Source organism: Austrofundulus limnaeus, unplaced genomic scaffold (assembly GCF_001266775.1).
Source record: "Austrofundulus limnaeus strain Quisiro unplaced genomic scaffold, Austrofundulus_limnaeus-1.0 Scaffold32, whole genome shotgun sequence".
NCBI lineage: Eukaryota > Metazoa > Chordata > Actinopteri > Cyprinodontiformes > Rivulidae > Austrofundulus > Austrofundulus limnaeus.
The window spans coordinates 1672861-1686781 of record NW_013952434.1 but is presented as its reverse complement, the minus strand read 5'-3'; the positions used below and the strand labels follow the sequence as shown (position 1 = coordinate 1686781).

Below are 13921 nucleotides of genomic sequence, written 5' to 3'. Positions count from 1 at the left end.
TTTTTAAACTTTTGCATGGTAGAAACAGAAGCTGCTCTTCATATAATCACAAATAATAACAGTAACAACAGCTTTTTGACAAGTTTAAAGTTTCTTTAAAATACATTAAAAATATTAAAAAATAAACTACAAAAATAATTTCATAAAGTGCAAATTAAAATATAGCAGTATCTGCACCTATAATGTTTTGAACTTTTAAAATACTGCATGATAGAACCAGAAGCTGCTCTTCATATTAGTGACAAACTTTGGCCTTTTTTGACAGGTTACCTTCATTTTTGCCTTCTACTTTTCATTTAAAATAAGTTTCCATTTTCGGCAGGTTTCTAAGGTTCTTCTTCTACATATTAAAAAAAGTTGTTAAACATCTGAGTGGCGCACTACCACTACTAGTGGTGAGAAAGTGTATTGCACCTTTTTCAAAATCAATGTGGTCTCACGGGCCTCTGCGGCCCAAAGTTAAAAACCTTTGTTCTATTGAGGCAGTCAAGGTGGCGCTCGTGGCCCACAACTGGGCCACAGTCCATAGGTTAAAAATCTCTGCTTTAGGGAGCACTATTCTGTGGACCAAAGCCGAGGTGTTTGGAAATGCAGTGCATCTTTCTTTCATAGGTAACAACGTAAAGCTCAGGAGAAACATAGCATCCCAGATTTAGAGCTGTAATTATAAGAATATTAGTTTTCTGGTTGTGTCTTAGTCTACAGCTGCTAACAGAAGCTAAGAAACACTGTTTGTATGTTCTCTGCTGATGATGCACATTTTGGCATGATGTAGTAGCTTCAAATACATTTTTTTCTGAGGATGCTCTAAAAGCTGTTTTACTTCTGTTCTAAATATAGCCGAAACATTTACTACGTCTCACCCTGTGATGGATGTTAACTTGACAAGAAGTTCAGTCATTTGGCCTCGGGCTGCGAGAGAGAAAAATGGTGACTGCGAGGAAAAGGAGGGCAGGGAGGGGAGACAAATTGATGGAGAAAGGGTGTAAAACRGGAACGAAAAGAAAGATAGAGGAGTGGTTTTACATTCGTCTTTCCCCCGTGTCTCTACCTCTGTGTGTTTCATCTGCCCGTTTCGGTTCCCATCTACAGGAATGCATGCAGGGACGAGGCAGGAGGAGGTGATAGACCACCGGCTGACTGACAGAGAGTGGGCTGAGGAGTGGAAGCACCTTGACCATGTAAGAAAAGTAATAACATTTTTATTACTATTCTCTGTTGTTCTCGCTCTGTAAATAATAAGCTGTAAATGTCTTAATAAAGTTTGTTTTAGTGATCAAAACACAGATTAGATATACTAAACTCTGCAATTTGTTGCTTGTTTTCACTTACCATACTTTCTCTACATCAGATTTCATATTCCCTGCCTAGTTGTCAGAATGGCTACTTTATAAAAAAATCAGCACCCAGTGGTCAGAAGGGTTTTTGACCAATCAGCTGACCCACCAGAGTAAACTGAGCTCTTCTTGGGCTCCTAAATGAGAATAAATACCTTTATAAGCACTTAATCAAGTTGGCTTCCAAGCTAAAGATTTGTTGTAAAAATAAATTTTTCTAAAAATAAATGAGTCTTACAAAAACGTAAGCATTATTTTACAGATATGCTCATTTATTCTTCATGTTAGCTTGAAACAATGTACAATTTTTATGCTTTAATTGGGATTCATTTTTCTTCAAATGCAAATAGAACATAATGGAAATGTTTCAAACGTCAGTGTTGTTAATTTAGTTCTTCTAAAGCTGCTGTTTGTAACCGTTCTACTAGAAGAATGTCCTAAAATACTACCTCTACTTTCAGATTTTGCAACTCATTAGCTCTGTTTACGTGTGCAAAATTCTTTAATYGGATTGAAATGTATTTGGATTAAATCATTCAAATGTATCATTTAATGAACTGATTATTAAATGAGTCATAGTATAAATATAAATGTTTTATATGAGTGGGGTTTTTTTTCCACTGGCTGAAGTGAAGAAACACATTGTCTGCTGGAGAAGTGTGATCTGACAAACCTAATCAGTGTTTTATAAGTGAAAATGTTTCTCCTAAATATAAACAAATTCCACAACCCCACTTCCCAATAACAGATGATAGCTTTCTTTTAGTTTTGCTGAATTTGAATGAACCCATTCTTCATTCGTATGTGTAAACTCAGAGCTGTGTCTGCCTCCTCTTCTCCTCCCCCCAGCTGCTGAACTGTATAATGGACATGGTGGAGAAAACCAGGCGCTCGCTGACGGTGCTGCGGAGGTGCCAGGAGGCCGACCGTGAGGAACTCAACTACTGGATCAGACGATACAGCGACGCCGAGGAGCTGAAGAAGGGGGCTGCTAGTGGGCAGTCCAGGCAGCAAAGCCCTGCGGCTCAGGAAAACGCCACAACAGGTGGGAGATCACACGCGCCGCACCAAAGAAACCAACTTTTTTACCCTGAAGAAAACAATTTTAACACCGAAGTGTTGGAAAGATTCAATCCCTCTGAAATTTTTTGCATCAACAATCACAGAAACTACAAATTTAAGCCCCTTGCGTCCATGTTAAACACAAATTTTGTTGTTGGTTTCTGGCGTGTCCTCCTGCAGAAATTCACAGAGAGCTGCTGCATCGACCTGTCTCCGGCTACGTCCCTGAAGAGATCTGGAAGAAAGCTGGTGAGCAGCAGCATCACATGTGTTTATCTCTGCTTCTCTTTAGAATTCAAGGCCATCTTGTTCACTTAGATGGAAATGGATGGAAAGGGGCTTCTGCAAAAACAACAAAGGAGGAGTTAAGAATAAATAAAGAAGTCTCCAAGCTAGAATTACATTCAAGAAATCATACTGTGCCCCCTTTTTTATTTTGTTGACAACTTGACACAATTTTCTCTGGTCAAAATACATCAGGATTATAATACCAAAGAATTAATTTAGTCAGCTTTCCTCAGAGACATTTTCTTTGCAACTTATGGGGGGCATAATGAGACTGTACTCACACATTTCTTTGACAGAGCATAAGTCTCACAACACTTTGAAAAAACTTAACCTGAAAGATCAGAAGCTCAGATTAGAACCTGACAAACCCACTTTATTTAAACACGACATCATTTCCAAACCTATGGTCACATACATAGAGCTACAGCTACAAACAGTAGCTATTCCATCCAAATATCTTCCTCACGTGCCAGTTTTATAAACTCTGAGCTCAAACATTTTGTTTTCAAAATTCCAGAGACAACTATTAAAAAATGTTATTTATGTGGACTACTTTTATAAGACTGTTTTTGTTAAGCCTGCTCCTGTAATGGTGCAGTCGGAATGAAATGAAAAATTGTAAAGTTCCAGCCTTTGGATATAAACAAGCGGGCAATATTAAGTTATATGTTTTATGTAAATCATCCTGGAATTCAGTTTTACTGTAAAATGAAAATAGATCAAACATATTTATAATATAATTTCCATTAGCAGTTAAACAGTTACATTCAAAAAGAAAAAATCTACACTCCATTATATTTTTTTAGTCAAAAGTGACAATTTGATTTCCAAAACATCAGTAAATGCATGGTTAGAGTATCAAAGGGAACATATCAGGCAAAAYACAMTTTTTAACCATTAAATACATTTTATTAAAGTTGTGTGTGAAAATTGCAGAAAAGTTTAATTTATTTTGTCAYGGTGCAGCAAAGATATAATATTCTAAGATACAGTCTCAAAACGAGTTGATCTGAGACACACCTCAGAAAATGGGTGAAAGAGGGGCTTGTGGAGTTATGATAAGGAGGAATTCAGACCAAAGCATTGCAGTTCCACTTTATATAGACCCCATCTGAATGATTTAAATGTGAAAAAACATGATGTCTCCTTTAAGCAGACAATAAAATAAATCTTTATTTAAGATTTGCCTTTAAAAGGAACAGTGCCTAATGTTTTCCACTATTTTTTAATTAAAACGGGGAGCGAAACTAAAACTATCAGTCTGGTGTGCGAGAGTCCAAAACCCACATTCTCTTTGTGGCGTTGTGAACTGTACGGTTCATTACAGTCAGCATTTTCATTAAGTTACAAAATGTTTCAAAATGGTACCGGATGTAATTAGTTTCAGCAAAATTATCCAGCACATTCAAAGAGTTTATTAAGCTCCAGTCATTCGTCTTCGCAGAAAAGARCTCTAAAGACAAGATGACGAAGAGTGCTGTTGGATTTTGACCAAACTTGTTTGAAAATTGTGTCAACTTGTTTAAAAAATGATAAAAAGGCACTGCACTCATCATCCTGGAAAACTGAAAAAAATATTGTCTCCAAATGTTTGAAGAATCCACTTTGTATTCTCCACCAGTGACGGAGTATATGCCTTTTAAACCGGTTGGAGAAAAGAAATTGTCCCCTTGCTTGACCATGCATGATGTGTGTGATACTCAGAACAAGTAATATGCATTTAAATTGAATTGAGTAAGACCATCGGGACTCTGGCTGTTCTCCACTACTCTCCTTCCCCTCTCCAGCTTTGATCGATCTTCCATCTAAAGCATTCGGTGTGTAATCACAATTCAATGCACAAGGCATATATCTCAAGGCACCTGGGTAATTTCCATGACTTCAGTTCAGCGCAGCAGGATAAAGACTGAAATGCACTGGTTTAAAAAATTTGCTCAATCACAGAGAAAAAAAATCTTTGTCTTTAWAGAAGTGCATGTTCCTTCTGATATTGAAAACTAGTAATTCAGCCACTTTATTAGACATCAAGCTGTTTGTATTTCTTGTCTGAAAACATAAAACAGGGCCGACTATTTTCCTGCCTTTTTCTATTCRGTCGCCGAGGAGAAGCTGATTTAAACGTGACCCGGGAAGGATTGCAAAATGGGATTTTTAACACAATAGAGTGCCGCCGTGAATGCGTCTGTTTGAAACGGGCAAAATGTTTACAGTTGGTGATAAATATTCAAGCACCTTGCACGGTGTCCTGCCCACCCCTCCCCACNCCCCCCCAACCACCCACCTTCCCCTCGCCCTGCGTGGGCCTCTGGGAGATCACAGTGGAAATGCATAATTTAAATGTAAATGAGCTGATTTGCATACACAATTAGTCAAGTTACGGGTTTGATGGAAGCAAACAAAAAGAAAACACCTTCCGTTTGCTTTGACGTTCAGTCAGAGCGACGCCGCGTCGAATCCACACGCGAGGTCAAACCAGTCTACAAAACAAAAATAACCCCGCTGCTTCGGCGTGAATGCACAGTTTATGTGGGAATTCCTGAAAATAAATGATTCATTACTAGTTTGGTTAATAAATGAGGTTAGTCTGAAAATAAAAATGCAAACAATGAAGAAATATATCTGATTTTTGTACTTTTGTAGGCATTAGATTTAAGATTTTGTCAAGAGTTATACAGTGAAACAAGCAATTACGTCAAACCTAATAATCTTATAATGAAAATTCCAGAAATTTTCAATTTCAAAAATATGATGAGCTTTGTTTTTCAGTTTTTCAGTCGCCTTACATATTTAGCAGAGAAAACACCTCAAGAAATAAACTATACAAAGCCACAATCTTCAGATAGATAATTATTGCAGGTTTCCCAGGAAATAATTTATTGTTTAAAATGTCACACCGTTATGAAGATGAATCATTGCTTTTGAAAGGGCACCAAATGGTCAAAGTTGTTTATTACCAGGAAAGATGCTACTTTGCATAAGACACATTAAAATCTCAAAGACTGAATGTATTTTCTCTTGTATGAAATGTTAAAAGGAACACTGTAGAGTTTGGAATACAGCTGAACTGTAGCTCTGAGCATTTGAGAAATGGAGAATTTAGCATGTTAAATTTGAAAGAGTACCATAATGGTCAATATATTGCAGATATTTGAGGCCTGACTTCTTCTGGGTCCTCTGTCTTTGCAGAAGAGGCGGTGAACGAAGTGAAGCGGCAGGCCATGTCCGAGCTACAGAAAGCTGTGTCCGAGGCTGAGCGGAAGGCTCATGAGATGATCAGCAGTGAACGGGCCAAGATGGAGCGCACGGTAGCTGAGGCCAAGCGTCAGGCAGCTGAAGATGCACTGTCCATCATCAACCAACAGGAAGACTCCAGCGAGGTAACAAACATTCAYACATCAGCTGATGTGGTGTTAGATCTTAAAACAACAGTCCAGATCTACTGAAGTGGGCTTTGTGAACTTAGCTTACATAACTTTGTGAACAACCTCATTCTGACCAGACTGATGTTGTGATGGTGAGCCCTACTCGCTTCCTATCATATTAAAGGGAGAGGGGAGTAGTATTGTGCAAAATTGATTTTTTTTTTTTTGTTGTTTTTTATCATGTTATGTCATTCCTTCATCAAAAGCATACCCAGAGTGTTGCTTTTACTCGTTCATACATGTTTGATAAATCCTTGAATCTCCCGTAGCCATGTGGAGCTGCATAAACACTTGCTGGTACAAAGCTCCGCCCATTTTCACAAAGCTCCGCATATTTACACCAAACTCCTCCCTGGAGCTYAGTCTGCAGCCGAGCTCCCGCCCCACAGATCACCCCTCCCCCGAATCAATGTTGTAAAAACGTGCTGAAGTGGGAGTGTCTGAAGTGTTAGGAGGTTCTTAAAGAGACAGAAGCCAATTTCAAGGAATATAGATAGGTTATGAGGCAAATTTCATGTTATTTTTGATATATGCAGCCTTTTTAGAACAATTGAAGCACTTGATTGTGGTATGGAATTTAACTATTTAACTATCTCAAATATTTGTTTTTATTATCATTATATTATATACAGCAGTGTTCTCTGGTGCCCCCTTCCCCAGGGAGGGTGGGCACCCAAGTTGGTAACCACTGATACACAGTATATGTTATGTACAGTGTATGGTTATTTACATAAAGTTATATGATTATTTGTAAGCACAAACAGCAGCAGCAGCTAGTTATAATATTTCTGTYGCAGCTTCACCAGGAAAATGATTAAAATAGTGATAAAAGTTCATAAAATAGATTTAGCAAGAACCATAATAAACCTTTTAAGGTTTGTTTGTTTAAAGATAGCAGCAACCCATTTTGTCCTTTGCCACACGTGGACTAGCTGTTAACATAAAATAATTTATTCAAACTAAAATGGTTCAAACAACTATCTGTAATAAATTAGATATGTATATGTGATCCATCCCTTCTGCACAGAACTATCCTTTTAATAAAATTATATATTTTCTATTCTAAACGAGCTTCTGCACTATTTTATAACCATATTAATAATGGCACATAATGTTACATTATCCTTAATATAAAATATTGCTAATTATCCACAGCTTTTTTCTGACTCATGAGATAATGAGACGGGGGAAATAAAAGCAAGGACGCTCAGGCRTTTGCTTCTGTCGGCTTTTTTTTCTTTCTTTGTTCCAGACACAGTGGCCAGAATGGAAAAGAGGGTGTTACTAATTCAGCTGAAAGGAAATAAGAAAAGCAGCTCTCATTTGCTAATGACCATCAGAGACCTTGAGGTTTAATCAGTTAAGTGAGAGGGAAGCATGTCTCACATCTGACATTAATTGCAGGAGTGACGTTTATGAAAGAGACGCGTTTCAAGGGAGAACTTTTAGAGGCTGTTCTCTTGTTTCCTGTGGACGTGCAGYCAACCCTGGTGTGCTCTCCCTGTGGTTTCTAAGATATATGTATATATAGGAGGCCCTAAGCGCAACACGAGATGGATTTTGAGCCATCTGTGGTTTGATTTAAACACAAGCATCATGTGTAAAAGCAGATGCATGTTCCATGATGTGCGTTTTTTTTTTTTTTTTTTTTTTTTTTTTTTTTTTTTTTTTTTTTTTTTTGCTGCACTGTTAGATTACGAGTCCTACAGTTTGATTTATTGCATGTCTCTCTGTGTTCGCTAGAGCTGCTGGAACTGCGGCCGTAAGGCGAGTGAGACGTGTAGTGGCTGCAACACGGCGCGCTACTGCGGCTCCTTCTGCCAACATAAGGACTGGGAGAAGCACCACCACGTCTGCGGTCAGACCCTGCAGGCCCAGCAGCAGCAGCAGTCCGGCCAGCAGCAAGGAGGCGTTCCAGGGTCAGAGACTCCAGCTCCCATCAGCTCCTCGGCCTGCACCCCGAGCAGTGGGACCGGGAGTCCTGCTGCGACCCCGCCCGCCGCTACGCCGAGGTCCTCAACGCCCAGCACCCCGTCCTCTTCTGCCCTCGACGGCACGCCACGCTAAGAGACTCCCACAAAGGCAAGAGCTTACCAGGCGTAACAACCAGCCCTCTGACCCACAAACAGCATGACTGTTTACATTTTGACTTTGCCTTGCAAAATATTCTGAGATGGCACGGCTAGCAGGCAGAGACGGCAACGCTTCTAACGTGCGGAGCAGTCAGAGCAGGATAACGAGGTCCAAAATCAGGTCATATTGACTTGTCATGACTTTAAAGAAACACAAAGATATTCTTTGTTGTTGTTGAATGAATGAATGAATGAATTGAAATATTGACATCCTTTTATTGTTACACTTTCGCTCTTCTTGTTGTATGTTTGTCTTGTACCTGTCGTTAGTAATCTTGTCGTCATTGCAGCTTGTTTTTTTTTTCTTCTGTAAATATGAAAAGACTGATCTGAGATAGCCCTGAACTCCAGGCGAGTATGTTTGACCTCCCCTTTTTCAATGGTTTGGTTTTTCATCCTTAAATTAAGTTTATTTTGCCTTCTATAACCGGGACATAAGACATTTTACATTATAGCAAACCAAGGTAACATTAGCAGAACAATGGATGGAATTAATACTCATCGTAAAAAAAAGATTTGATTTGAGGCTGATGAATAAACAAATTTCCTGCCTTCTGATAGGAGAGGGGATGAGCTGAACCTCTGGCCCGCAGACCGCAATGAAATGGGCAGATGTGCAGCAGATTGCAAGTGGAGCCAGCTGTTCAACTGATGTTATTTCCCCCTCACTTGTCATAATATGCAGGTCAGTGGGCTGTGAAATACAAATCCAACCCTCTGAAGGAAGTAAAAGAAGGACTTTTGGACAAGATACAAATAAAACTTTGCCCGCAGCACACGTGAAGGATGTACTGAAAACAATTTCCCCTCATTCCTTCAAAGAAAAAGCTTGCAAACAAACAGGAAGTGAGGTCATCATCCTGCTTGCAAGACTGTCAAACCGCCGGGACGGCAGCCGCTGGGCAACTCAGAGCTGGAAACCTGCTGTGCGGAGATTCACCCCAAATACTACCCCTCTTTTTTTTTATTCTTCTTATTATTTTTATTCCTTTTCTGTARATGTCATGGTGAAGACTTCTGTCCTGTGGTGTCACTAATGGTTATTTATTGAGTATGTGTTGGACAGTCGTGACAATGCATTGTACCTAAACTCAGTCACATTTCAAAGTCCTTCAATACTCTCTTTTTACAAAAGAGATACAAAACAGAGGTGTTCTTTTCTTTTTCCAAGCTGCTTTTCTATGCTGTGTGTAAGTGGTAAATTCTTTGTAGTTCCATGAGTTTTATTCCCCCACCCCACCTAAAGAAAAGACACAAGCTATATCTCAGAGCTGCTACTTGAGTCTGACCCAGATCTTTTCTGAGAACTAGCATGTTGTGCGGAATGCTAACCTAAATGTTTTGTACAAGGGACGTACATATATGTATTTGCACTGTCACAGGAGTTATTTTGGCATGCTTCTTTTTCAGCATACTCGTGTGTCACTATAGAGCCATAACTCATCAACGTTTTTGGACGTAGTATTAGGTTTATTATTTGGGGAGGGGGGATGGGGGGGGGCATAAACGCACCAAATCCATTTGTTTTTCTACTCCACATGCGAAAAAATAGCACCCATAATGTCCCGTTGTTTTTTGTTTGTTTGTTTGTTTTTGAAAAAGCTGAAGACAGTGCATGCACATTGCTGAACGTTTGTTAAATATTTGTTTTATTTTTAAGAAAAATGTCAAAACAACCAAAAAAAATATACAAAATACAAAAAAAAAAAGTTTTAACAAACTGATTTTCCAAATGCAGAGGTGTAGACTCCGATTGACAGCTTTAACACTGCATAGCACCAGGTAACACACATACATACATACACACACACACACACACACACAAACGCACACAGTATTAATACACAAGTTAGACACGAAAACATCAAAAACAGCCAAAGACTGATACCAAGGACCAAAATCCTGATTTAAACACTTTTTAAAAATGAGGTTTGTCCACTTCGWTTTTTATCCACTTCTTTTTGCAGGTTTGGTTTACATTGTCAAGACCAAAACTAAGTTCAGTGTCACAGTTTTTTTAACTCTTCATAAATATTAAGCAGATAATTTAGATGTTTTGAAGCAAAGTTCTGCCGAAAAGATGTGAAGGAATATTATCTTATCTGCTCTAGATAGCGTTACGAATGACTTAGTAGCTTCATTTTGACTAGATTGACCATTTAACAGACCAAAGTGAACTGCTGCCATCTTAAAAGAACTCCAGTCTGAAAATTTTGATAGCATTTCATGCAAATGCTGTTTCTCTAACTTTGGGCACCGTTGTAATTCAGCATTACACGCTTAAAGAGAAGTGCTAGAGCTAGATGCTGCTGTTGTTTTAAAACATTCCCCTTTGGTCCTGGCCTTCCTTACGTACCCCCATTCAACACTGTCTGCTGCACTCTGCACCGACACAAACCCCACACTCAGAGGTCGGTTCTATTCTGTCGGACTTTGGTTCTATTTTTGCCGGAGTGAATGCAGAGTTAATCTACAAAGATCACCAATAGGAAAATGAACAAGCACATCTGTATTTTCCAAATAATTCACCAAATACAGACTACATTTTGTCGAAATTCTAACTATACTATATGGGCAATTTATTTATCATTTATGGCTATGCATGCACGCAGCGTAAGAAAAACAAGACATGATGATTTTATTCTGAAATCAAAAGTTTCAAAAAGACAGCCGGTGATGTCGTTTCGACTGTTGTTTCGAGTCTGTCAGTGGGTTTATAGAGAACAGTGTTATTTAGCTCTGATTCCTTCTCCAGTAGAATTAATTGTTTTAATCTGACTTCAGTATTTACCACTGGCTTTATTGAGTGATCTGGGATTTCCCTTCTCAAAGCACCTCTGGGCTTCGCAGCGAAGCAGATCGGATGCAGTGTAAATTCGGCGTAGCTGTTAGCTTGCCAGTCTGATCAAAATTCAACCATTTGTTTTAAATTCAAGTTTTTAAAGAGCCATCTACAACAGGTAGGATATCAACTGTTCACGAGCCTCCCACGGAACTCTGCTTCAAAATATCTAAAGTGTTACTTTAACACATAGATAAAGGGTGAATTAAATGTTATGGCATTCATTGCAATGATACATTTTACCTGCAGCAATAATAATGAATGTGACATGACAACTTTTGTAACCATTTTGAATCTGAGGTGCATATCGATCTTATATGTGAATCTCTCATTACACTAATGTCAGAATAAGTGTTCATTCCAGCTTTAAGCCATTGTGTTTTTAAAGTCTGGGCTTTCACACCATTGTTTTTTTATTTATTTATTTATTTATTGTTATTAATTTAGAGAAAATGATGCATTTGTTGTACACCTTCAGTCAATCAAACAAACCTCTCATTTGCAGTAAAGGATCACTTACCCCAACACACACAACGGTTCTTTATCCCCAACACCTTGGTGCTACATAGAAGCGTGTTATTTATAAAAATAAATGTAAAAAAATAAAATATCCTGACCTCAAGGAACAAGCAGAGGCCCACAGAAGTTTGGGGCAGTTTGACTTCCTCACTTCCTCCCTCTTGTCTAATTAAAACACACACCTGTATTCTTGACTTTGAAGGGTTAAATGATCCAAATAGGTGTCTGACACCCTCCTAGCAAACTTCTCAGAAGCTGTCAGAAGACAGCCAAGCTATTTGAACACTAGTTTATTTCAAAGTATACATGTTCCTTACTATCAGGGCAAAATCTGAGTTTGTAAAAAAAAGAACAAAACCAACATTATCAGTCAACAATTCTTAGAAATGTTCTATTTTTTTCCCTACTCTTTCTGTGTTTTGCTACAAATTCCTCGGTGGCAAACAAGTCTGACTCTACCTCCTACAGCACGATAAGAGCATCAGTTGTGGCGCTGATACTGGTCACGTCGAAACCAAATGGGCACAAGAGAACAGGAAAATATTAAATAAAAACCAAAAGTCGAAGCTCATACAGCTGCAAAACCATACCACTACTTGGTAACAATGCAGACCTCATAAAGAAATAAAACATAAATGAAAAGAAACAACAAAAAAATAATAAAAAAGAAAGAAAATAATGTACTTTTTGTTATGTTCCTTTATGCCTGTGGCATTTTTTGATCACATCAAGAGTTTGAACTGTTTGAACAAACATAAAAAAGAGCAAATTTTCAAACATTTTTAGTTCCTATGTTGATACAAGGTAAGATCACAGTTTAAAAAGTTTCTCTTGTTTTTTTTTTTTCTCCCCTCTTTTCTCCTTTTTCCTCTCCGTTGTGAAGATGCGCGGAAGTGCTTGTTGACTTGTCAGCCGGGGCAAATCTTGTACAAATTATTATTTTTTTTAAAGGCAATGAATTTAAGCCTGCCTGTTTACCAAACAGGGAACACTATTTAAATTTCCTAAATCTTAGGAAACTTGGGGTTAAAATGTAGGAGCTAACCATGAACAGCGTATTTGGTCGGAGGGAATGAGTTGAACTTAAGGGTGGGAGGGTTTTTTCTGTTCTCTTGAGAAAATGTAATGTAAAAAAAAAAAGGAGCTCAAATAATTTGAAGTTGTTGTGCAATACTTTATTGAGAAATGAAAAACCACAGGTTAGTGGTAGGCTGACGCTGAGTGGTCTTTTACATCACTTAGAGTCAGTGTCCTCTAGAGAGCTTTCCAGTCTACTATGTCAGAACTGTGGTTTCTTGTTGAATTTATTTCCTTTTGTTTATAATTTTGATTCTTATTTTGGGCTGTAAACTATGGTCTGTCAGTCTGTGAAACTTTGCAGTATAATTCTGGTATTGTTGTTCTCTTTACAGTGTAATAAATATGTTAATTCTTGCCCAGAGACTCGAGACTTCTTTGTGTTATTTGAATAGAAGAAATGTTCTCAAACCATAAATACACTCTAAAAATGAAATGCTGGATTTACTTAACCATGTTATGTTACCTGGTTCCACTTAACTGAGGTGAGTAAATTCAAAGCAACATACTCATGTTCTTTGGTTTAAAAAACTGGTATATTGCTTTGAATTTACTCATCTCAGTTAATTGGAACCAGGTAACACAACATGGTTAAGTAAATCCAACATTTCATTTTTTACAGTGTACATGTTTAACATTTTGTAAAAGAAACTTTTATGGCTGAAGTATTAATAAATGTGGTAACTAACCATTTATTAATGATTAAGAAAGGCCAAATAAGGTGTAGTTATAAAGTATTTCCTACATTTTTATATTCTCCTTGAATTTAAACATTTTTTCTTGCATCACTGACAAGGTAATTAAGATGTGTTTTCTAATAGGTCTAAATTATTACATTTAAAAGAGCAAGGGCTTGTGTTCCGTCTGGAAACATTTTAAAAGATACAAAGTAAATTCTGTACAAATGAGTGTAATATTAGGTTTTTCCTTTCATCTGCTGTTTGACTAAGCACAATATAATTGGTGCAATTGATAATAGTAATGATTGAAAACTGTGTTTAATTTCAAACTTGTATGAGTTACAAATATGTAACATCACTGATTTTTATTTATTTATTTATTTAATGGCTATGGTGCCTAGAGTAGGATTTATCACCCAGTAACCTCGACAACAGGGACAAAACGTAATGTTATGCATATAACTACTGTTCCCTGAAGGAAAGGAACGAGGTACAACATCATGTATGGGAACCACGCCCCTGCGTGTCCTGGCTGAAGCCACCTCTAATCACGCCTTTAGGC

The 13921-nt window shown here is 37.9% G+C and overlaps 1 protein-coding gene across 2 annotated transcripts in view; it reads left to right on the top strand.

The window, feature by feature from the left end:
• The window catches only part of runx1t1 (RUNX1 partner transcriptional co-repressor 1), a 64960-nt gene extending 51924 nt beyond the window's left edge, over positions 1-13036 (top strand). The window contains exons 7-11 of one of the 2 annotated variants that reach the window (XM_014005790.1): positions 1093-1181; positions 2187-2382; positions 2580-2648; positions 5874-6064; positions 7853-13036. In XM_014005790.1, the coding sequence (XP_013861244.1) occupies positions 1093-1181; positions 2187-2382; positions 2580-2648; positions 5874-6064; positions 7853-8176 (869 nt within the window). In that variant the 3' untranslated portion in view covers positions 8177-13036. Of the gene's footprint in view, positions 1-1092; positions 1191-2186; positions 2383-2579; positions 2649-5873; positions 6065-7852 lie in introns of both variants that reach the window. The other variant, XM_014005789.1, reaches the window with a different exon arrangement.
• The last annotated feature ends 885 nt before the right edge of the window (positions 13037-13921 follow it).